Source organism: Miniopterus schreibersii, assembly GCF_964146895.1.
Source record: "Miniopterus schreibersii genome assembly, chromosome: 10".
Lineage (NCBI taxonomy): Eukaryota > Metazoa > Chordata > Mammalia > Chiroptera > Miniopteridae > Miniopterus > Miniopterus schreibersii.
The window spans coordinates 78,849,570-78,876,027 of NC_138110.1; the positions used below are offsets into that span (position 1 = coordinate 78,849,570).

At 41.4% G+C, this 26,458-nt stretch overlaps 1 protein-coding gene across 2 annotated transcripts in view; it reads left to right on the forward strand.

Annotated features, from left to right (window-relative positions):
- CCDC102B (coiled-coil domain containing 102B) overlaps positions 1-10,794 on the forward strand; it is a 97,769-nt gene extending 86,975 nt beyond the window's left edge. The window contains exon 8 of one of the 2 annotated variants that reach the window (XM_081148449.1): positions 8,968-10,794. In XM_081148449.1, the coding sequence (XP_081004575.1) occupies positions 8,968-8,971 (4 nt within the window). In that variant the 3' untranslated portion in view covers positions 8,972-10,794. The remainder of the gene's footprint in view (positions 1-8,967) is intronic. The other variant, XM_081148450.1, reaches the window with a different exon arrangement.
- The last annotated feature ends 15,664 nt before the right edge of the window (positions 10,795-26,458 follow it).

Here is a 26,458-nt window from a genome sequence, read left to right on the forward strand (position 1 = left end):
CAACCCTCAAAAATTTAAAGCAGAACTACCATGTGATCCAGCAATTCCACTTCCGAGTATTTATCCAAAGGAACAAAACACTAATTTGAAAAGATATCTGCCCCCCTGTGTTCACTGTAGCGTTATTGACAACAGCCAGGACATGGAAAACCTAAATGTCTCCGGATGGATGAATAGATGAAAGAAAATGTGGGGTGTGTGTATACCCAAAGAAATACATTTAGCCACAAAAAAATAAATTAAAAAATGTCGCCATTTGTAATGACGTGGATGAACTTTAAGGGCATTTTGCTATAATAAGTCAGTGAAATAAGTCAGAGAAGACAAATACCATATGATATCACTTACACGTGGAATCTAAAAAAGAACCAGACAAGCTCATGGATACAGAGAACAGATTGCTGGTTGCCAAAGGAGGCGGTGGTTAGTGGTTAGTAAAGGGAGGTCAAACGGTACCAACTTCCAGTTATAAAATGAGTAAGCCCTAGAAACGTGATGTGCAGCATGGCGACTATAGTTAATAATACTTAATTGTATATCCGACAGTTGCTAAAAGAGAAAACCTTATAAGTTCTCATCACGAGAAAAAAATAAATTCTTGTAACTGTGTATGGTAACGAGTATGAACTGGATTTCTTGTGGTGATCACCTTGCAATATTTACAAATATCAAATCATTATGTTGTACACCTGAAACTAATATAATGTTTATTATATTAGTTATACATGTCAGTTATACTTGAACAGAAAAGAAATATTTTTTAAAGCTTGCATTTATTTCACACTAGCGCAGCACACCCGTGTCGGTACCAGCCCCACGACCATTGCTCAGTAGCCATTTGCGGCTAGTGGTTGCCAAGCTGGAAAGCTCAGAAGCAAGCTGCGAGGCACAGAGTAGTTAAATTCCCTCCTTCTGCAAATAGTAATAAACATTAGAGGAAAAGAAAGATTTATTTTAATACTAAATCTATTTTTTTATGTACATGTATCTATTTAAATAGATTATAATTTTTTTAAAAAGAAAAATTGAAGTTGATGTCTAATCTAGGTAAACTCAGTGAACTAAGTAGTTTTCTGTCATATTGCTTCTAGGCATTTGTAACAGGAAAATGCACACACCTTTAAATCAGATATGTATAAAATTGCGACTCTGAAATAGTTCTATTTTACCATCCTTTATATATAGCAGGCTCTCTGGAAGGATTTCAGTTTAATTTCAGTCTCATTTCTAGCAGTTACCATTATTTGATCTTGGACAAATCACTTCACTTCTTTAAAAAACTGTAATATTACCGATTTTATGGATGTTTTAGAGGTTGGAATAATATAAGAACTGGCCTAATGCATGGCATTTACTTTATAATTAATGTAATAAGAAGTTCCTCTTATATCACAACACCTTTAGTAAATTAAGAGTAGACAATAACAAGATGAAACTTGACAAATGGCTTATTGACATGAGGGAGTCTCTGGGAAATGTATTAAAGGAAATAATGGAAATTGCTTACTGTTGACTAAGTATTGAGACAGTGAAGTAATGTCTTCACATATATTAACTTTTATAATCACCATAGCTCTTTAAAGACTTACATCTGTTTAGAAATTACTTATCAAAGACTTTATGCTTCCTTGTTTTTATGTTTTATTTATGTGGAATGGAAGTCTGGGTCAATAATTACTGAACGTATGGGAATATAATTTTGGATATCCTGTTATAGGTCATCCCCTTTTCCTACTGACAATGCGTTTTCACCAATACTAACTGGATTTTGCTGAGATATGAAGTGAACACGTATTTTCCCTGATGAGCTATTCTACCATTCAACTGTCCAATGTGTTACTTACTCTCTGGGGGAGTGAGAGACGGAGGCCCACTGTCCCAAGGTCTGATCATTCCTGTTTGGGGTGACACTGGTTAATGAGATCGTGTAACTTTTAGGTGCACGATCGTATGAGACATCATCTTTGGACAGCACTGCATGCTCACCACGCAAGTCTAGTCGCCTTCTGTCACCATATGTGTTCCTTGATTACTATAATTACTTTGGCTTTGTCTGGACTGTTTACAAGGGTCATTTTTTTACCTCAAGCCACAAGTTAAAAATATCCACCATTGTCCTCTGCTTTGTCTTTAGTGCCCTCCCTCTACAATTTAAACAAATTCTCTGATTGCTTGTATTTATGTTGGAAAATATCAGTCGTAACAGGGTTCTATTTTATCATCCCCACTGACTTTCAGGAATGTCTGTTTCTGAATAAAGAAGTATATTGTGTGGAAAAGCAAGTTACGCACGTTCGTGGCGTTTTACAGCACCCTGTTTACAGATCTGAAATGCAGAATTACCGTTTAAATTGGAGTTACTCAAACTTAAGCCAATTCAGTAAGTTATGCTATGAATCATCAGTTTTAGAAATACCTTAACACTTCTGATTTGCAAGAAAATATGCAATATTTTGTGGCTTAATATTATTGGCACATCTCTCTTAAAAATCTGCACCATCCAGTGGATTTGGAGTCATTCGAGGCCTTTGTGAAATGTTATCTCCTGAAAACTCTTCTCTGTAGAAAGTATGTTACTATCAAAATTTTTTTTCTAATTTTTAATCAAAGCTATATATGCACATGCTTTATCGAATCAACTATTCCTCACAGGTGTGCGGACACGAACAGCATTTCCTATCATTGGCGTGTCATTTGCTCCCTTTGGTCTTTTCGTCCAAGCTCTAACTGATCTGCTTTCCACCCCACTGTTTACATTCTTCATTGATTTCCTGCTTTGGCAGATAATTTAATTGCCTCTTTCTTCACCAGACAGGCACATTTCCTCCCGAGTATCACACCTCCTCTCAATAGTTTCACTGAAAGCTTGCTTATTTCAACATCCAGAGCTCCGATTAATACAACTCTATACGTGCAGCAGACCTGAGCACCTGCTCAGCCACGACCACTTCCCTTCCTGTGCAACTTGAACCTCCCAACCGGCTTCTTCCGCGGCCTGTTCTCAGGCAGGAAGACGGGAGTTCCCTGTCTGCCTCTGTTTCCCTGGGCAGCATTTTGAAAACCGGGGTGAGAAATCCGGGGTTGGCGTGGGCCTCAGTTCTCGTGCTTTCCTCTTACACCCCACAGCCCCGCGCACGCTTTCTCCCGAGTTCCTCCACCCTCCTGACGTCCCGCCCGCCTTGACGATGGGCCGCCCCAGCCCTCCTGTCTTGCTGGGAAACCCTTCCTTTCCGACACTGTGTTATTTCAGCCGCTCCCCAGTGGATCGGAAAACTCAGCCTCCCTTCAACTTTCTCTAACCTTGTTTCCTGCTGCCGCTCTGGTCTGGATCATCCCCCCCCCAGCCACAAGTTAAAAATATCCACGACTGCCCCCCCCCCCCCCGCCACCCTCCTTCCGACTCCTCTCTGAAGGCCAGCACCCGTCTGCCTTAGAGGGGGGCCGAGAAACGCACTTTCTGTTGTGTCGCTCTCCAGTGGGAACCTTCTAGCAGCCTCTCATTAAACTCAGAGTAAACATTTGAACCGCTGACAGTGACCTATGAAGGCCGGGACGAGGCAAGCCTGCCAGGTGGGCCTCCAGGCCCCTCCGTTCCTTCTTGCAGCAGCAACACTGCTGTTGGCTTTTCATTCCCGGGCCCCAGAGCTCTGCCCGTAGCTCTGCTTTGGCACCATCTGTCTCGATGGCCGTGACGTCACGCTCACCCTTTCCCCAACGCCTTTCTCTTGTTTGAGGTGACAGCTTACGTGTTACTTCCTCGGTGGCATCCCCTGATCCCATAGAACTTGGCCCTGAATCCCCCAGCACCCGATCGCTTAGTATGTGCCACATACCTGCATGCATGGAGGCTCACGCTCGTGTCCACCACCCACGTTTCTACCCCACGTAAGCCTCCCGAGGCCAGGCGCGTCTGTTCTACTCTCCAGCCTACGCCAGCACTTCTGCATCGTATGTGCGAGTACAGGTGCTGAACGAATACTCATTGAATTTATATAGAAATAAAGGAGTTTGTAAAAACCAACATTTGGAGGCTTAACAGAGCATCAAATTTTTCAAAGAATCTTAGAGAACTAGACCTGGAAGAAACCATCAAGATGAAGAACCTCATCATCGCGTCCTTGTAGGAATCCCTCCCATAGCACTGCCTGCAGGTGAGGCCTTCCCAGGTCGGGGAATTCACTGTACCATAAGGAATTCTTTCTGTTTTCAGGCACTGCCTGTCATGGAAAAAACACTACCTTTTTACATTGGATTGTTTTATTTATAATCTTATGGCAATAGTTCTCTCACGTTTCCAAACTAATGCTGAAAATGATGCGTGCATTTTCTTTCCTTTTGCGATTTCTTCTGAAACAAAACCACTCAAAGATGCAATTGAAAATGAAAATTACTCTTACATTCATTGAATGTTAAGGACTGACATTTCATTTTGAAGTGTTTTATGGCCGGAATTCTTTAACCTTTATAGTTGTGAGTATACGAGCACAGCATTTATTCTTCGATTATTATTTATTAACTGTATTATTTTCCATATGAACACCTGTAACCCTCCTTTTGCCCCACCCTGGGTATTACATTAATTTCTATATTCCTGGGCACAGTTCCCATGTTTGACTGCACTACAAATAAGAATTTTTTATTTTCAACCAAGTGAAAATAATAGACATAAAAGAATTTTATATAAAGTCTTCTATTTTAGCTAACACTAAAAAATATTTATAGTGTTCATTTTCCCATAAGTTTTTTTATTATCAAAAATAAAGAAAAATCTTTGGGTGTATATGTGTGCATTAGAGTAAATGTAGTAACTGTTTTGAAAGAGAAGATTCATATGTAATGTGGAAAATCCAGTTGCCTACATTAGCTCTGTGCGTATGTGTGGTTTAGAAACATATATGTACTTTAGCTCACAGAAAATTGTAATGTCATAAAATGAGAAAATATATTTGAGAGCATTTTAAAAATGTTCAAGTGAAGTGTTCTCATATTGCCCACTGCAATCATGAATGATTTTAAAGAATGGGTGTGCAGTTTTTCAAATAAGTAAAATGTAACACCACTCACAGACAGTTGCTTTTATAGGCATGACACAATTTGCAAAATTGCATTATTTTATTGTGGTTCTTTGTTCTCTATTTCTGACTTATTTTTTTCACCGCTGTTCTTTGGGATGTAGATGTTTGCTTCCACAGTGACCCACCTTCTCTTAGCTCTTCTCTGGCACTATATTAGACACCTCTACAACTGCACTAGGTTTTATGGGTCACTTATACCATTAAATGAGTTATTGTTTCAGCCCAATGAGTTATATTTCCAAATGGAGGCCTGTCGAGCATCATTAATCTAGGACAATGGAAGTGTTTGGTGCTGTAATTACATATCTGATCCTTTTAGGATTCTGGCTGAATAAAAAATATAAACCAAATGTGATATAATGGTGTTTTAGACATTCTATTGAAATCTAATAAGAAAAATGTTATCAAAAAGACAACATATAACAAGTGTTGGCAAGGATGTGGAGAAAGGGGACCCTCGTGCACTATTGGTGGGATTGCTAATTGGTACAGTTATTATGGAAAACAGTATGGAGATTCTTCAAACAATTAAAAATAAAACCACCCAAGGACCCAACCACTCCACTTCTGGGAATCTAGCTGAAAAAAAAACAAAAACATTGTTAACATAAGAGACTCTCCTGAAAAATAGAAATGCTGAGTTGAAAGGCAAGGAAGCTAATAATTTGTAGCATGTGTTATCAATGGTCTCTCACAAAAATACCCTAATGTCCACTGCTGTTAGGGCATTAACCCTAGTTCTCTCATATGTATTCATTAATTAAACAAATTTGTAATTGGCACCTACCCTGTTGCAGATGTTGCACTCTGTCTGGGGACAGATTAGACAGATGGACACGGTCACTGATGTTCGGGTGCGATTGTAAGTGTGTGTGTGTGTGTGTGTGTGTGTGTGTGGAGGGACAAAGCAGTAAAAACAGATGAAAATGTTATTAAAATTACATACTATTTTGAGTGCTCAAAAAAAACAAGGAAATGTCAGGATACTGCATAAACAATAGTGGGGTGTTTGGGGCTACTTTATGGTTTATACTTTTCGTAATGATCCATAGAATGTCATGCCTGAGAACTATAGTTTGACCAGGACATCTAAAGAGCTCTTAGCCCTGGCTGGTCTGGCTCAGTGGTTAGAGCATCGACCCATGAACTGAAGGGTCCTGGGTTCGATTCCGGCCAAGGGCACATATCTCGGTTGCAGACTCGTCCCCGGCCCTGGTCAGGGTGTATGCAGGAGGTGACCAATCCATGTGTCTCACATTGGTGTTTCTCTCCCTTCCACTCTCTCTGAAAAGCAATGAAAAAAATATCCTCAGGTGAGGATTAAAAAAAAAACAAAAAATACTGAAGAGCTCTTAGATATTCCAAAGCACTTCTAAACACCCCTGCCAAGGATCTTGGTTGGGAAACGGGAAAATTTCCATGCACAAATACTTTGATAAATGTAGACCATTCACTCAGACCACCCCAGTCTCACTGCCCAGTTTGGTGCCTGTGTTCAGAATTAAGAAGCAAGAAAACGTTCCCGGCACTTGTATCAAGTCTGTTTTCCTCCAGGAGTCACTTAGCTTCTCAGAAGGCGCTTCAGTCACATGGAAGGTAGCCAACCTCTCTTACTTTCGATACAGTGTATTTCTTCCCCGTCATTGTCTCATGCTTTGCTTGGGTTCTTGCTAAAACAGTCTACTGCTTTGCGTCTGTCATTCTGTCCAGCGCCACGGACTGTTCACGTACTCGTGTCCACCCCAGATGACCACTGGAGGGAGATGGCCACGGACGTGGAGAGCTGCGGACCCCGGGTTTTTGTTGACTTCCCCCGTTCGCATTTCTCCCGGGCCTGGCCTCGGGGCCACCTGGACTTGCAGTGACACCCTGCTGTAATTCCAATTTAACTTTTCTTGTGGGAAACTATGCAAGCGCAGGAGCTCAACATCCTTTAACTGAAATAATTATTTTTCAAATCCCCTGAAAGCGGTTACATAATTCAAGAGAAGCACAACATTCATTGCAGGACTAGCAAAATGTTCACCACAAAACGTTCTGTTTTTTTGTTTTTTTGAAAAGGGAGGTTTTTTTACTTAACAGCTTCTTCTTCTCTAAGGGGAAATATGGTGTTTGTGTTCAGAATTATAAAGCAAGAAAACATTCCCAACACTTATATCCTAAGCTGGGCAGGATAAATATGTTTATCTATGTCCTTAACTATATCATTGCAGTTAGACATCCTGACAGCTTCTTCTTATGGGGGGGCATCTGCTCAACATGTTTTAATTTCTTCAGAAGACAAGCTCCCATCTGTAAGGAAATTATTTTGTGTCGTGACTGAAGCTACAAAAATTGTTTTCGGGGTGTGTGTGTGTGTGTGTGTGTGTGTGTGTGTGTGTCTGTGTGTGTGTGTCTGTGTGTGTGTCTGTGTGTGTGTCTGTGTGTGTGTGTGTGTGTGTGTGTGTGTGTGTGTGTGTGTCAGAGAGAACACCGCGGAAGCCTTCTGGTTCGAACTAGGGGAAACCAGCTTGCGGATGTCCCTTAGAACCCAGGGTCTCATCATGAATGTTTGTAAACTCGGCCTTTTATAATCATTCATGTGACTACTGAGCCCCTTTATGGTTTAATTTTCCGGTTCAATTTTCTTCATCTAAAATATACAGCCTTAGCATCAGAAATACTTATACACTTTAACATTTCTTGTATCAAAAGATGCTGTTTACTTAAAGTGTTAAAAAAAATCTAGTGGTAATATGAACAGTTTTTTTTTTGAAGGATTAATAAACAAAAAGGTGAAAATGATAAAACATTAGTATCATTAAAAATATATCATTTTTCCTTTTCTTTGATTTTGTGTGTTTTGATCCCGGCTGGGGAAAGGGGTAGAAGCTAGCAAGAATTATGTCCCATCTCATTTTCCTTCCCCTTTCATTCCTGAAAACACAGTCAGTTCACTTCTCTTACCACAGACTGGGTGGCTTATAAACAACAACAGCAAAAAGCACTTATTTGTCACAGTTCTGGAGGCTGGATATCTGAGATCAGGGCCCAGCATGACCAGGTGAGGCCTTCCTTCAATGGCAGGCTTCTCTTTGTGTCCTTTCGTGGTGGAAGGGCCCAGGGACCTCTGTGGGGCCTCTTATAAGGGCACTAATCCCATTCGTGGGGGCTCTACCCTTGTGACCTAATCACTTCCCAAGGGCCTCACCTTCTGACACTATCACATTGAGCCCAGGGTTCTCATGTGACATTTTAGAGACACGCTGAGACTACGGCAGTGTTGTAAGTCTCTGCCTTCCTTGCTCTGCGCTCTCACCTTGCAGCACCCGTTTTGAACAGAGAGATACCTAAAAGTCTGCACAGTGTCACTTAAGGTTTAAGCTAAATACAACCATCACTGAGGTTCAAAACAGACGCCCCAGGTGTGAGCAAAGCCCTGCACGTTCCCACAACGACGCCTGTGCAGGTAGCATTGTTCCAGCAACACCTCCGAGTCCTCCGAGCTGACCCCAGGCCCACGCCCAAGGCCTCCTAGCTTTGTTCCTGCGTTTACGGCAGAGAAAGCAGTCCCACTAGCCCGCTCGTATGTACCAGTAAGATTATATTCTGTTCTGACACGTGATTTTAGAGAGAGCTAAAATCCAAAGCAAGATTTATCTACAGACTATCAAATTCTGAATTAATATATTCAGCAATGTCCCTTAGGTTGTTTGTGTGAGATTGCCAGTCGGGAAACACTGTCTAGATGGGGTAACAGCTGTTCCCGTGAGCACATATATGCGACGGCAAGAGTCAGTTTTGCCTGACTCATGAAGGCCATAAAGGGAAGAAATGATCTTGCGTCTGCGTTATTACTAATATCTTGGCGACCTAAGTGCACCACTGATCATTTTTCTTCCTCTTATTTTAGATGATGACTGCGGGCGATGAGACTGTCATCCTGCGAAGTTTAAAAGCAGAAAAGAAAAGCTTACAGACTGTGCATTTTGTGATTGTCACCCTGGCTGTTATTCTCTGCCCCATGGAATTGCTACCTGCCCAGCCTCACTGTTTGCACATCATGAGTGTCAAACAACGTCATCCTTCCATGAAAAGCTTTCCCTCTTTCCAGACAACCTGAGCATTTAGGTGAAGTCATGGTTACTTACATATTGAGGGTTTCCTATTTGTGTGTTTCATGATTTATATTAGTGTCTCAATAATTAACTTTATTGTTATTATTGCATCTCATTTTCTACCCTATTTTCTGTAAGGTCCATCATTCTATCACATTTAGTTATTTTAATCATCTCATTCCGCTTGGAAAAGCAGATGTTCTGTCCTATTTCATGTGGCATGTCACATTTACAAACTATTTAAATTACTTTAAACCTGTTCTGGTGTCGCTTTAAAAGCGGAACGTGGTTGACTCTGTGTTTGGTTGTGGGTGTGTATCGTATACACATGAAGTCAGGCAAAGAGTAACCACGGTTTCCAGTTCTCTGCGTTCCCACTGGATCACTTGATGCTGAGCTGAGCTGGCCCAGAGGTGTTTCTGGAAGTTGTCTCCATCTACATACATCAAATATAAACCTAAAGCTCACTGGGTGCTTTTAATATTCTATTAGAAAGACTCACAAAGATTTTATTTATATGGCAAAGCTTAGGAACAGAGCTTCTTGCCAAGAATTTGCCTGGAGACCAACTTAGTCCTCTGTGGGCCTTGGGCAGCGGCCACAGGCATGATACACCTGTGCGGCCAGGTGACCTGATCACATGACAATACCGCTTTGCAATGAACTTTTTAACATAGCCACCCTTATTCAATTCCTTCTGTGTGCTGTCTACCAGACCAGTAGGAGTCACAGGAAGAGGTTACCATTGATATTATGTCGAAAAGGCCCACACCTCTTCTGAAACTTGTCCAGTCCCAGCTGGGTAGAACCTTCCGGGCCTCACTTTCAGTCCCATGTCTCCTAGACCCCAAAGCCCATTTCCATCCCCTCTGGGCCCCGGTACAAAGATGCTGCCATATTTGAAGGATAGTGGTGGGAAGTCTGACCTCAATTTTATTTTCATGAGAGGTGCCCCTGTGACTGTCTAACCACTGAATCAAGGAAATCTACTTTTTATTTAGAATATTTTATAATTATTGCAAACATCTTGTCATAGAACTCACCCTCAATTAGAACAGATGTGGGTTCTTACCTAGGATTTTGTTCTATGTCTCACTATCAAACCTACAAAATTTACATTTAATATTTAAACCTACAAAATTCATATGGTCTTCCAACACTGAAACTGCATAATGATTTTCTGGCTTCAAATTTTTAAGTATTCAATATAAACAGTATAGACTTCATTTTATGACTAGTAATTTTAATAAATGGCATTTTACCATCCTATACACTGTTAATCTTTGGTGTTTTGTATTAACTTATACCAAATTTAATTCTTTTTAAAATTTCATATTCCTTACCATTTTATATATGTTCTGTTTAAAAGAATAGGGTTTTAACAAAGAAAGTTACATTAAATAAAGGGAGGGTTTTTTTTAACTAGAACTTATAAAAAATTATGAAATTATATTTAATTACAAGTTGATATGAATCCTTTGTTCCCTGTGGCAAAGAGAGACCTTCTATTTCCAATACCAACATGAACCCCCTTTTAATGTTATCAACACCCTTATACACATTTTTAAAAACCTAAAGTGTAAATAAGTAAATGTAATAAATTAAAATAATTAAAAAATAAAGGTTATTGTAATAGTCTCATAACTGAGCCACATCTCCACTACACTGAGGGGATCATGTCTGTATAGATCTGGGAGCCCCGCATGCCTGGTCTCTTTCTTACAAGATGTGTGATTTTGAACAGTTAACCTTAACCTCTGCTCTATACCTATAACATGGATACTATAACCACTACATGGAATTATTTGACAGTAAAATATGTTAAAAGTATACAAAATTTGGCATAATTGCCAGGATACTGAAGAAACCCAATATACTTTAGTTTCCTATGAATTATTTGGAGGACAAGCACTGCTCCTATCTCAGCCAAGAGCTGGTAAAAATATTTGAAACACCTTACGGAGTTCTGATAGATAGTGTTTTTTAAGGTTTTGACTTTTAGAATACGCCTATATAAATATGCTTTAAAGCATTCATGGTCGCTTACCGAATTTAATCCTATATTTATAAAACAGGGCTTCTATTTTTAAAATCAACCACCTGTAATGATCTGGCCGAAACACTGACTCAGGTTTAATTTTTAGTTCTACAAATGGAGGCACTTCTACAGGGAGGTAATTAAAGGAAAACAGAAGCCTTACGTGGCTTGTTAAATTAGCAAAATACGTGGAAGACTTCTATATCTAAGAAAGAATCAACATCAGTGATATAAGGCAGGAAGGAATTAAAACCGAATGTGCATGAGCATCCTGTCCCCAGCCGTGTGTGACCCAGTAGAGCTTCCGCAGCAGGAAACCTAAAAGTATGTAGAGAACAAAAGTCACTTGTTTGCCAGGTGCATTCCTGCTGAATCAGCCGACTTGGTATTATGCCAACCTCTACAGTTTCCGCGAAGGGAACATATCCCTGAATAAAATGTCAGTAATGTTTAAAGGGAAATAGCAGCCCTAATCCAAATTTGAAAGCTGAAAGATTTTGCCATGAAAATAAGTGAATAAAAATTAGAAAAGAGAAATGCGAACTTTAAATAAACACACACTTTTGAAATTACAGGGTCATTCTTTTTAACCCAAAGCGATTATTATGAAATTGTCATATGCTCACAATACAAAAATAAACAAAACACATTTGTTTTTTGCCGAGGAAGTAGTCAGGCAAACCTGCAAATGAAGGTGACGACTGGCTAGTTGTTTGGGGACGGAGGCAGTGGCCAGGTGAGCAGCGTCGGTACAAGGGAGAGAGGAAGCGCGTGAATTTGTTGGAAAGGGTGCCCGGGGTCACGGAAAGATGGCAAGATGGCAAGATCGCACACCGAGCGGGCACGTTCTTAGATCACTTGATCACTGTTTCCCCATCTACAGAATTAGGTTAGTAACACCTTTCAATGTTACCAGAGTAAATGCAAAGACTGTCAAACTTATCTTGAATTTTAGATGCTCTATCAGATGCCTTTCATCTCATGCCATGTCATCATTTGGAATAAATGATGTATTTAGTGGACTGAAGTATTAGTCAGAAACTTGGTGTCCCATGTTCTACCAATCCACATATTTATTCCCTAGATAACCATTTTTAAGAAGCAAGTATGTGGGAGTAAGTCTGACCCAGGTTTGAGTCCTGACATCTCCTTTACTTATGGGACTTGGAGAAATAACCTAAAATTGTATTAAGCTTCAGATTCTTCGCCTTAAACGGGGGGACCGGTTTGGCCCATTTTGTCTTTTCAATAAACATGAGCGCTTGCTGTTACTATTGAAAGAAGTGCATTACGTCAGTGTATAATTAACCGGCAGGCAGGGGGCCTGGCCCTATGTTGACTGTGAGAGTTTGTGCCCAGCTCTCACATGCATGACATAAATAATGAAGTCAGTTTATCAAAAAGACTTGGAAAGATGCTGGCGGGAATGGCCGTATTCTAGACCCTTATTTGAAGTCTTCCAGGAGTTCTGCTGATGGGAGAGGAGATACCCAGGCGCATAGGTTTCAATCACAGAGCAGCGGCTCTGCCACAGACGGCACGGGAAGAGATACCACAGAGAAACAGGTGACTGTGTGTCAAAGATACGGAGTGACTGTCACAGGAATTCCAAGGCAGGGTGGAGGTGAGCGTGGGCCGCACACTTCAGCATCAAAAAGTTGTGGATAAATAAAAAGATGGACCATTAGCAAAGACGTAAGGAGAGAATGCAAAAGGCATGACAAGGGGACAGAAGGCAGGTTGAGCGTGGTGTTGAGGCAATCATGGGGCACGCTTTCGGATGGACAGGGAATGGAAGGCGGGTGGGGGAGGTCACTCATGGGTCACTCTGCTTCTAAGTTTGGGCAGGGCATCTCTCCAGAGATGGAGAGGGAAGGAGGGTCACCTCCTCCAAAAAAAAGGCGGGCTAGAATGGTTTCCGGTCTGGTCCTCCCTAGTCCTAAAATATTAGGAAGTTGCAGCTAATTCCTTTCAGATTTGGGGCTCTTCAGCACAGATTTCTGAGGAGTTCTTTTAGACATCACCAGGAGCTACTTTCCTGCGTGTTCAAACTGAATGCTGTCCAGCTGCAAAGATGCAGCCCCTAGCATCTCCCTCAGAAAGAAAATGAAAAGACTGTACCAATGTGAAATTACATTTCCAAAGGAAAGCATAAGTTCAAATAATTCTGAACTAAAATGGACCTCAAACTAGTACTTAGAAATAGGTGTCCATTTAATTGTCATAGCTTGAGAAATATGGTACCAATTTCAAGTGTAAAACATTAAAAAATTCCTTCATTTTTGTTCATCCTGCCAAAGGTAAGGATCATCAGGTTTGTTTTTCATGGTCTGGCCCATGGGGAGTAGAGAGGACTTGATGAGGCCTTGGCCTTGGCCTTCAGCTTTTTATTGAACGGGATAGAGAGAAGAGAGATGACTTTCAGGCCTGTCCCCAAGGAATATTCAGAATCACTTTACTAACCTGGTAATAATGGGGAAAGAGAGACCCCAAAACACACGAGAACAAGGACCACACCATCTTGTCTATCACACTTCTAATGAGAAGCACCCATGAACGGGTGATGTAGCCCAACTGGGAGAGAAGCCACAGCCTCAGACTGACATCTGAGGGTATAGTGTCTCTAGGGAGTAGGGAGATGCCCATCAGGATGATCAGATTACTTTTCCTTTTTCACTCAAAAAGGAAAGGAAAACTAGAGGAGGAAGAACCATGTTAACCTGATTGAGGACTTGAGAAGTTCTCCCCTGACTATATGGTCATAGGCGTGCTTATAAACGAGGAAACTCGTACTTGGGAAGATGAAATGCTTGCCTAAGTTCATGAGATAATTTCTATTATGTGTTGAGAAGGGTGCCTGTCACAGAGGAAGCCCTTAAAACGATTATCTTAAAAACATGCTTCTGCAGAGCGGGGAGGCTGGGCTCCAGTGTCTGTCAGTGCCCCAGCTCGTCCCATGGTCATGCTGCCCCTCACAGGATCCCCCGCCCCCACCCAGAATACACGTACCGTGACTTCACTGGACACAAAATGCTCTGGGTTTAGGACTTCACAATTATCGAATTTACGAAGCCAATCAATGATATTTCCACCTTTCAATGTTGCCGTTTCATTACTAGGAACACTAACCCAAACGCATCCCAAACACACACACACACACAGTATTTGACAATCATCTTTTGGCTCATTTGGACAGACTCGCAAGGATTCGGGTAATATGACTCTGGATCTGGATCCACACGACATTCAAGGCTGGGGCTTGTTCAGGTACCTCCAGCCTCATCATCAGGGGACAAAAGAAAATGTATTCAGTTCTTTCATTTTTAAACAATACTAAAGTAGGAGGTTGGTCTTCTAAAATGATATGTAGTATTTCATAATAGTGTCACCTTTTTTGTTCAAAGTGTGCACGCATAATTTCCCCACTTGCTTTGAACGCGGTGTCCTAATGGATAGCCTTTTTTGAAGTTAAATATGTGTCAAATAGAGACTCAGTCTGTTATCACCAGGCAATTACATTTGGTTAATAACCTGGCTGTATTTTCTGTGCGCATAGGGCGGCTTTGGAAAAGCCCTCGCGTTAATGGCTTTTATTCAGAGTGACAAAGGGAACATTAGAATTGCAACACAATTTACTCTCTTTTCTCTTATCTAAATGGGGAGGCACCTGCACATGGCATGAAGTCACCGGAGAAGAAGTTAAAACACTATTATTTCTACAGAATGACCTTTCTGCTGTGGTATTTGCTTGGTTCAGAATCATAATTTCACTGAAGACATGTCGGGACTGGATACAAATAGGAAATCCAAGTTTTGAACAAGTACGATAAAACTTGTACAATCTCCCTCTATTTCTTATTTTTATCACCTAATATTTGAATCAAAATGTTGCCAATGCTTTTTCTATATATTTTTATAATGTCTCAAGTACATATTGTTTATTCTTACAACTGGAGTGAATGATTTTTAAAAAGCAAATTGATAAAGCTAAATTTGTAAGATATACATATATATGTATATCTATATATATCTGTATATATGTGTACATATATATAGTGTGTGTATACATATAAATTCTGTCAACAACTAAAGTCTTCTTTTTTAAAAATATACATGAACTATCAATTTTATTAGAGTTGATCATTCGTTCTAACTTAGAGATTAAAATAAATTGATGGCACTAAGAAAGTAGGTAATAGATATACCTAACTTAACAGCATCTCATAACATATATGTACATATTACACGTAATATGCAGTCTGCCCAAAGCTCAGCTCAATAATGGTTATATGAATGACATAGGCACGGGTCTTTGGGGGACAATGTGACATATAACATTATCCCTAGTCTTAAAAAGCTTATGATCTAGTCTGATCAGTAAAATGTAGAATATTTTTAGAACATTCTTAAAAATTTATAAGAAGTGTGAAGAGATAGTAAATGGTTAAGGACTGATGTACTCAGACAAAGATCCATAAAGAATAAATAATTCGACTAGAACTTAAGCAAAGAAGGAGCCTTGGGCAAGCGGACTGGAGCAAAGAAGCTATCCCACGCACCCCGATTTTCCTTAGGAAACTGTGGGCACCACTCTTAGGTCTGGTTTGGGTGAGACCATGTAATGAGTTACATATTTACATATTAGTTTAGTAACTGATTTTGAAAGAAAGGCTAGTGATCTACACGTATCTTAGTTAAGGAGTAGGTATTATATGCGCATGGTGACAATTCAGATTGCATAATTAAAATGAGTTTTTTAACCTTCAATGTTGTTTCTATAATGAATATAATTTTCCTTTAAGAGTATAATTTTCTCTCTAAAAGCACTTTGTACTTGTAGACTGCTGCTCCCCCGTCGCCGGTTGCCATACGGTGTGGCTTCACCCCCGTGCTCGCAGAGGAGGGGTGCCTCTGGGCACCTCTTCGTGGGCGGAGTCCGTGTGTCAGAGTAGCGTCGCCCAGCTCACGGTTTTGCTGCTGCTGCTCTTTCCCATGTTTAATGAGACTTATTGGTGTGATCAGCGCCGGCGGCTGTTGCTGCCCACGGAGCTGCCCCGTCCCGTCGCGTGTCACCCTCCCGTTGGTAAAGAGGTACCGTTTGCTTCCCAGCCTGAGACTGAGCAGTCGCTGTCAACCTCGGGAAGCTTCAGCACCGACCCACACGGCACCTGCCACCTGTTCCTTCCGCGGGGTCATAACAGATCATTTCTGAAAGGTAGCTGCTTTCCGACCCTGTCACCAAATGGTGCGTAGGGACAGCCAGTAAGAGTCACCCAGCGATGCACAGACTGCTCCCCCGTTTGTCTCCCTAATAAAGGGCAAAGGCGGGAGGCCCGGAACGACGGCAGCCTTGCAACCGTCGAGTGGAAACAGCAGGCTGCTCGTCTCGACACTCACCCGGGGACACGGGACCTGGAAGAAACGCCAGCCTCGCCTCGGCCCTTCTTATACGTTTTCATATGAAGGTGTCTAAAGAGTCCGTGATACACACTGACAGAACTTAAAATTCAAACTTAGAAGGCATGCCACTCGTTTTTATCTCGGATGCAATTACTTTTAGCCTAAGAAACCATTTTCTTGGTGCACAAACTACGCTACGAACCAGAAAGTATACATTTTAGTCAGAGAGACCTGCTGGCTTCGGCTCAGCTGGTAAAGGCAGTGCCTTTGAAAGTCTTCCTCTGCTTTGACTTTCAGTCCAGTTACTCTGCCCTCTATTCTTGGGAACATACAGTCCTCTGTGGTTGCTGTTCGCCAGGACTTTGTACTCAGGCAACCAGTCAACCCCAGAAGGGCCTCCTCTTTCCACCCGTCCCCTAGGCCCTGGCATCGCTGTTCCGGGCATCGAGCCTACGCCAATTGTCTGAAACTGGTTTTTCCCATTACACCCAGTCTTGCTTTCTAGGATTTTTTCTGTGACTCAACCTATACCAAAGCAGTTTATTTTGTTTTTCCTATAATTACTGAATTCTAATTCTTTTTGAGATGGCCCTGTTCAACCTAGCCACGAGGGCACATAAATATCTCCCGACTCCATTTATGAATCACATTTAAATAAACACAGATACCTCCACCATGCTTGAAAATTAACATCTATGGCAAAAATTGTTCATGTACAATTAAGAAAGAGGCTGTGCATGACCTGCTACTTAAGTTCCTCATATGTCTGCTCAGTGTATGTTTTATGCAAGATATTAAAACAGAGGTAGTCTAAATAGTAAATGACACACAGGGACAGAATCTATGCATTTGAATTTAGAAGGGGAAGTGTTAATTTATTTTTATCTTATTTATTAAAAAGAGAATAAGTGACAAGCAGAAAACCTGGGCAAGGGGGGAGGTGTCAGAATTCAGTGAATCAGCCTGTTTAATAACTAGTGTTGGGAGGCAGCTGCTTGTCAATTTACATTCTTGAAGATTCACATCATTTAAACGTTGCTTAGAATTTCACAGGTGCACAAAACCCCCTCAAGAACAATCAGTTAAAAGTCCATGAATGCCATTTAATTTATTCACATCTAAGAAGAAACCAGAACAGAAACTGTTTCATGTTCATCTCCATTTTAACGGGATCATTTAAAACACGGCATTTTAATTAAAGCACACCACTGTTCAGTATTTTAAGATTTGGGATTTCGCTCTCTTATATAAAGTTAAATTTACCTTTATGAAGTGGGAACATGATATTAAATAACAGAAAATCAATATTTTCCTATTTTTATCTATGTAAGTTCATTATGCTTCAAGAGCTGGGGGTAGTTTTCTGGTTGTTTTTATTTTTTGTTTTTATTTCATTTTCTTTTTAAATTTTTTATTTATCCTGCTTGGTGTTCTCTGGGCTCCTTGGATCTGTGGTTTGGTGTCTGACATTAATTTGGGGAAATTTTCAGTCATTATTGTTTCATATATTTCTTCTGTTTTTTCTCTCTTTCTTCTGGTTTCCCATTATTTGTAAATTACATATTCTGTAGTTAGTAGTTAGTCCTTAGATATTCTGTTCTGTTTTTCTTTTTTTTTAATTTATCTTTATTTTTGAAAATATTACAGATGTCCCGTTTTTCCCCACTGACCCCTCCACCCCCACCCACTCCCTGCCCCAGGCCTTCCCCACACTACAGTCTGTGTCCATGGGTTATGCACCTCAATTCTTTGGTTAATCCCCCCCCCCCCCCGCCTTCCCTCTGAGATTCCTCTGTCTATTCCAGGCTTCTATGTCACTGAATCTATTTTACCAGTTTATGTTCTTTAGATTCTACCTGTGAGTATTTCTTCTTAGTCATTGTTATCTTTGCTTTTTGGTTTTCAAGAATTCATCTGACAGACCCTCTAGCTCACGGATTCCTTCCTCAGTCTTGTCCAGTCTGCTCATCAACTCATCCAAGTCATTCTTCTTTTCTATTACAGGTGGGGTTTTTTTTATCTCTAGCATTTCTTTCATAGGTTTTTTTTCTTTATATTTTTAAATGTTATTATTAGTAAGTGGCCTTTTAGATGTCCTGGTAAAAGGAACTGCTGTGACTAGGCCTCTAGATAATGTGGTGAACTGGGGGGAGGGGAGCCGTGACTGAGCCTGAGCCTCTGGGCCGTGAACCCCGTGTTTCCCAGGTTGCTTTTCCTCCCCTGTGGTGGGCGATGGGGCGCTGGAGTGGGCTGCTTTAGATCCTGACCTGTCCCAGGTCACTTAGGCTAAGATTAACTACTTTCCCCTACGGCCAGCTCTTGGGGTTCCTCTGTTCCTCTTCCTGCTGGAAGCCCCCGGGATTTTCTCCCCAGATATTTCCTTGGGACTCTGGCGAAGCTCCTGGAGGTAAATCTCAGAGGACTGTCCAGACCCTGCTGCGCCCAGGCTTCCCGGCAGTTTGTCACAGCCGAGCCCTGTGGCCCGAGCCTCCAGCAGTGCTCCAATCACGGTTCAGGTTTCCCTCTCGTCACTGGTTGCCAGGCAGGTTTCCACTCCTGAGCCTTGACTTCAGTGTTGGGGGGACAGACCCTAGAAAGGCTGAATTTTCAGTCTGGGCAGCTTTCCACTTGTTAGGACACAGTGGTGGCCTCTGAGCTCCTCTCCAGAGGAACAGGGAAGCCAAAGTCTACCGTTTTTCATTTTTCTCTTTAAACAGCACTTGTTTCCTGAGTTTTTAATAATGAAAACTCTTTCCAAAAGTTGGCATCGTTCACTAATTGAATACTTGAGTTGCTTAGCTGTGGGGACTGATGGAGTGAGAATTATTTTCCGTCTCCGCAGGGCTGTACTCTGCCTTCTGCTTTTCTACCATCTGGCTCCCTCGCGGGCTCATTGCTTCCATCCTTTTGGGTCGGTAGGTAAAGCCAGATTGTGCACATGATTGCGTGACTCTATACATTTACAAAATATAATTATTTTTCTTCACATAGGTAGGTTAATGGTACATAACTTATACCTCAGTAAAGTTTTAACAAATGAAGAACCAGACTTTTGTTGGCTATACCATCAGTGGATATTTTTTATTCTCTTTAAATATTATGTTCCACTGTTATGGAACATTGGTGTTTAATTACATAAAACAACTCTTTTCCTCCTAAATGTAGATATGTACCTGTAATCACTAGGATGACCAGAAATACGTTTTTCCAAGTTAAGGATTTGTGATTTTTACATGACACAAAAGGAAAAAGTAACATTCTTTTCAAGGGCCACAGAAAATATTTTATGCCTACTAACCCATCATTGGTTTTTCCAGAGAACCTGCTTTAGTTCAACTAGTAAACATAGCCATGCAGTAATATAAAGATGCAGGAGACTGAATGTGTGTATGTCTTTAAGTAGTTTTAAGTCCTCTGAATTGGCGTGAGAGAGGGATAAAAAGCTAATTTAATTCTAGAATAGAAGTTACAATGAACCTAGGACCTAAGAACATGAAAAGCAATCAAGCATCTTCTATTGAGACAAATCGACTTTGAAATCAATGTCAAGAGGAAAAGCTCATATTTTGCTTCTAAGCCATGATTTTCCATTGAATAATTACCCTTTAAGAAAGTTACTTTTTATTAAAATACTTATAGGCACACCTCATTTTATTGGATCTCAGAGGTGTTGCCTTTTTTTGTTGTTTTACAAATGGAAGGCAACGCCCTCCACCAGCAAAGCGACGGCACTTTCCTGCGGTGACCTGGAGCCGGCCCGCAGCATCCCCGGGCTGTGCCCTGATTAGCTCACCGCACCACCTTCCTAAAGGCACAGGAACCGTGGTGGCTGAAAGGGGATGACGAGAGCTCCTAGAGAAAGGAAACTAGCACAGTGCCAACTGAAAGGTAATTCGCACCCACAATCCCAGTGATCCCCGACTTAACAATGGTTCAACTTATAATTTTTCAGTTTTATGATGGTGGGAAAGCGTTACACATTCGGTAGAAACTGTACTTCAATTTTTGAATTTTCATCTTTCCCTGGCTACTGATATGTGATTCGATGCTCTCTTGTGATGCTGGGCAGTGGCTGAGAGAGGCTCCCAACACGAGGGTAAAAAAATAAACCCCAGTACTTCACAATGTAGTATTAGATGCAGCTCCGATATATAATGTGCTCAATTTATGATGGGTTTATTGGGACATAGTCCCATTGAAAATCAAGGAGCATCTGTATTGATATTCTTTGTAGAAGCAGCAAAGATGGAATTTTCTGCTCTAGGTATTAAAACAACCTCAAAGGTGAGGGTTAGTGTTAAGATTAATCAAACACAAAAGTCTCCCTTTATCTTTTGCTTTGAACTAAAACAAATGTCAAGCAAAATATGTCTTTAACAGAAGCAGGCAAATTGCATGTACAATAACTACACAGAGCCCTCTGCCAATCCTATGTGTTTCGAAGCTCTATTTTTACATTATATCTTATACTTCTCGATTATATTGACTGTAGCTATAAATCTCATAGTGCCTACGGGTTTGTAACAAGCTTCATCATCTGTTTTGTTAATCTCCATTATGTAAACAAATAATATTTGGTTCTAAGTGATGACCCAAAAGACTCAATCGACTTCCTATAGGGAGAGGCAATAACAATTCCCTCTCCCTATACGAATTTGCATTATATGGACAATTAAATGGTATTGTCGGTGGTATGGAGACTGGGGATTTTTAGCACTTGCAAGAAGTCCTGGTTGTGATAACTTTGGGGTTTATCTGCTTGAGTTGAACCCACTTAACCCTATAAATTGAGAGTTGAGTTGAATTCCTTTCCACATGTTATTGCCAAGGAAACAGTCCGTAAATTTTCATTATGTTTTTATAAATGTATGCATTCAACAATTCCCCACAGTGACTAAAGGTAGAATTGGAAGATAGGAGGCATATTCTAACTCTAAAACTCTGAAGTTCCATAAAAATAGGGTTCCCTTATGCTTCTATGAAGTTGTTAGAGAATCACTATCATAAGAGTAAGTGTTGTTTTATCTTTTGAGAAATAAACAATAACACTTAATTAGGATAGGTTTGCTTACAAGGGAAAAAATAAGAAAGCTCCTGAAACAAGAAAGAAGTGAAATTTGTTTTACAGTGAAAAAGGAATCTGCAGAGGCAGTCTGGTCCCTGTAAAGTAGTTTCCTGCTGTTGGCAGGAGCCCAGGCTTCTGAATTTCTTCATCTTTAAAATCTTTAATAACTAAGCACAGAGCTGTCTGTCATGTGTCTGCTTCACAGAGAGGGATGTTGGGAGCGCAAGAGGAAGGTGTCCTAAGGTGACAATCCCAGAAGTGATGCTGACAAAACCTGACAAAATCGCAGACCGATCTGGGCCAGATTTTAGTCACTGGGCCGCAGGTAGCATCCAGGTAGCCTGGAAATTCTAGCCTTCGTTACAGGTGGCGAAGTATAGAAATAAAAACTGAGATGTTACTACTAAGAAGAAACTGGATGCTGAGGGGCAAGGGCAGGCGGTCTCTGGCACAAGCCAACGTGTGTCCCCTTTTATTACAGAGTGTTAATCTTTACCAAACCCCCAAAGGGATTTTTCCCATTGTGGCCTATTTAAAATTAAAATTCAATGATCACGACTAACATCTGAAATTACTTTCCAATTTTGCCAAATCACGTGGAAAGAACTCACATTTTGTCTTTACCAAAGACCCTCTGTGCCCATGACTGGATGGCAGTGTCCCCGCCTTCCTCCTGAGCAGGGACGTCCCACGGCGTCACCATCGGCCTCTCTGACGGGCCGCCTGTCCCCCCAGCGCCGAGGCCTGCGGGCTCCTCTAGGTCTCTCTGTGGGGGCTTCAACAAGAGGCGCCGGCCTATTTGGGGAAATACCAAGGCCCACACGTTTCAGCTCCAAAAAGCTGTGATTCTCTTGCCCTTTCCTCTGAAAATTCGTGGATTCTGGAGAAACGTGCCCATCTGCCGGCGGAGCGGGACGCGGATTTCCTGACCCTTCGCGTCCGTGCTGTTCCCGGTGCCTGCGACAGTCACGGGGCAGGGAGCGCTCTGCGGGCTGTGCCCGGTTCTCACGGGACAAACGGAAAAGCTGAGCAGGTTTCGCTGGTTTCGTCTCACTCTCTGCTCTGAAGCCGTGAATGCACTGGGTGGAGACGACACAGCCCAGGGGCGAAGGGCCGGCGGGCAGGGCGAGGCCCAGCGAGCCGGGTGCAGCCTCCGGCTCGGCGGCTCTGCCAGGCGGCTGCCGCCGAGCCACGAGATGCTGCTATAAATATGTGCGAACTGAATTTAGGAACAGGCGCCTCCATGTAGAGCTGTGGGGCTCGATCAAGCATTTTTATTACTCTCCTTGACAGCTGATTCATAATTGTGAATGCATTCCTGTGTCTATGTGTATACACGCATGCACAAATGCATTATTTATAATGTGTTTTTAAAATGTATTATCTTAAGAGTATATATTATGTCAGCTTATATTTACAGGTGGCTTAGATGTGTCTGCCAAGGATATTTTTGTGGTAAAACTACACATATAAGTAAACGTGTTGTTTAGAAAATGGGTAAGTTGGTGAATATTTAGAAGTAGATAAATATATATGTAAGCATAATTAGATTTATTTAATATATTCATAGATGCATATGCATATTATATTAGATAGGTAACTATAACTAGATATAGATAAAATATATATGAACAGATGAAACATATGGAAAACATACTCCAGTAGGATAGTCCAAGTTTATGTGTGGGGGGTGGGGTGGGGGGCAAAGGGAGCCTCTAGCAGGGTCTCTGGACAGGGTTTGGGCTCTAACCCATGCTCCAGGAGAAAGCTGGTTACAGAGGAACAAGGTGGTTACTAAGTTATATCCTGGAGCCTCAGTTTCCCAGGCTGCAAAGTGAGAGACACTGGCCTATTCTGGATGACCTCTAAATAGTCTTCTTTTTAAATTCTGTGACCATGAAGAAATGGCATACATACAAAGCAAAAACAAGGAAATGTGTGATTTCTGATTCAGATTTGGATTAATGATGTTTTAATTAAGAGAGCCCTCTAAACAGAGGCTGAGTACAAACTAGGATTTTAATCAAGAACCTGCCATAATTGCTTATAAAATGAGCCTTGCAGATAGGTATGAACTCAGACTAAGTCGGTTTACGTCTGCAACACAGTGTAAGAGATGATAGCATGCTTCAGGGCCACCCCTCCAAGGCTGTGTCAGCTCTTAAATTCTTTGTCATTGAAATTAAACAAAAAGGTACTTCTCGTGATTGTTATACCTGCAGTTACATTGGATTGATATATAAAATCTAAAATGCAACTCCATTTACCCCCTTTTCAGAGGGTCAGCTGTATACTCCCTTTGTTTGCATACAATAGGTCCTTGAAAAAGACGAGCCAATGATGAGTGCTTTCCAGTCAGTGACATCCACATAACATGGGATGTGGATCTCCCAAAAATAATGCGATCGAGTGTGAACATCTGTATTAAAAACAACTGCGTCCAGACATGTGAACAGCGCTTTCTTAATTCAGAGAGAGGATGATACCAGTCTAACAACTCCGTGCCCCATTCCCCAAGCTAAGAAGCAATCTTCTGGGGAGCAATAAAAAAAGGCCTGGATACCTTCAGGCGTCATCGCTGAGGTGCCCCGGCCCTGATAAGCAGGATTACGAGGAAAGACGACCCCCAAGAAGTCAGAGAATTTCAGGGCAGACCTTGACCTGGGGTTTAGGGGAGACACGTCACAGCGGGTACCAACGACGACCATTTTCAGCACAGTCAGGCACTTTGGGCTGTTCTAGCTGGAAGGAATCTTAGGAACCATTTGTCCCTCACCATTTAAGGTTTATCAATAAGAAAACAAAGACCAAGAGAAATTAAATAGCCTGTACAAATTTCAAGCATATTGTGGGATGGCAATTTCACTTAAATGGGACTCCAGTGCCTTTTCTCTCTCTTAATAATTGACCTTACGAGTCATCTCACTTCTCATTGAAAATGAAACAAAACTGAAAACTGTGTAAGAGACCCTTTCCCCATTCCGCCTCTATTCTATACGCAGTAGAGCTCGACTCTGATGGAGACACAATATCCTGGGTAACACAAAACAAAACAAAACAAAACAAAAGGCTCATCTCTTCAAGACTTAGAAAATCCAACATCACAGAACATGCTATAAACCAATAATCAAATTAGGTGATGGCCTTTTAAAATTGTATTTGAAAAACACAGAATAGAAAAAATAGAATGGCAAATGATTCATGCATTCCACACTTTTAAAAAAACATTGTGTGAAGTCACTGCTCTGCTCAAAACCCTGCCACAATAGCTCTTAATTTCCCTCTGAGGAGAAGTCAAATTTGGGCACTGTCCTTGCTTTCACCTATGTGACTTTTGGCCACAGTATGCCTAGGTTTGACAGACCAATTTTACAAAAAAATGAAGGATCTCGAGCAGATTGAACACTGGATGAGATGGACTATTTGTACTTCTCAGGAGCACTGGAACAAAGAAACACAATTTCGTAACTCTCAGAGCATCCCCACACCTCGCCCACGCGTGAACAGAAAGTTCATGGTGCAGATCAGTCCACTTTCGATTGGCATTAAGTTTTTTCCATTGGCAGCAGGACTTTGAGAGCTAGTTCAAAGCCATCCAAGGTTCTAATAACTTTCCTGAGAAAACATTGCCTTATTAATGATTTATTCACAGAACTGATTTATTAACAGAATATAAGAATGAATGCGGGCTGTTCTGGGTGCCTCACTTCTACAGAGGAAGCATTGGAAGGGATTTCCTATGGAGGGTAAGGCCAGGTTAGAAAATGTGATAGTTTCCTCTCAATTCACTCTCTCTTTTGCAGCATTCGAGCCCCTATACAAGATATCTGGCTCCCCCGAAGCCTCTTGTTGAAGAGATCAGGAGAGGACACCAAATAAAGACAGATGCCCAAACAGCCCAGCTTCCAGCTGTGTGTCTTCCCAGCATCAACTGCCCAATACAAAATATGTGAAGGAGGAGCTTTCAGAAGAGGCCACACCATAGCCTCCATGGCTTCCAATAAGACCAGGCAGGGACATCGTGAGGCAGAGACGATCCACCCTTCTGTGCCCTCCTGGAATTTCCAACCAATGGAAGCTGAGCAAAATGAAAGGTGGTTTTATGGCATAAATTTGGGAGTGACTTGTTTTACAGCCACTGGAACACAATGGACGGCTCGAGCCATAGTGCCATGGCTTCGTGACAGCCAATAAGTCCATCAGGATGTGGTAACCAATGTCATTGTGCTGATCACTTCACAGTATATACATGTACCAAATCATCACGTTGTACACCTTAAACACACACAACGTTATATGTCAACTATATCTCAATAAAGCAGATAGCATATTTTCTGTTTGTTGGTTTTGTGCATTTTGTTTTTGTTCAAAATATTACAGATGTCCCCTTTTATCCCCAGTGACCACTTCCACCCCGTACCCACACCCCTCCCCAGGCCTTCACCACACTAGTGTCTGTGTCCACGGGTTATGCAGATATGCATATAGATTTTTTGGTTAATCTCTCCCCACCCACCCATCCACCCTGACCTTCCCTCTGAGATTCATCTGTCTGATTCATGCTTCCATGTCACTGACTCTATTTTGTTCATCAGTTTATTAAGTTCTTTAGATTCCACATATAAGTGAGATCACGTGATGTTTGTCTTTCTCTGCCTGGCTTAGTTCACTTAGCATAATTTTCTCCAGGTCCATCCATACTGTCCCAAAGGGTACGAGATCCTTCTTCTTTACAGCTGCGTAGTATTCCATGGTGTGAATGTCCCACAGCTTTTTATCCACT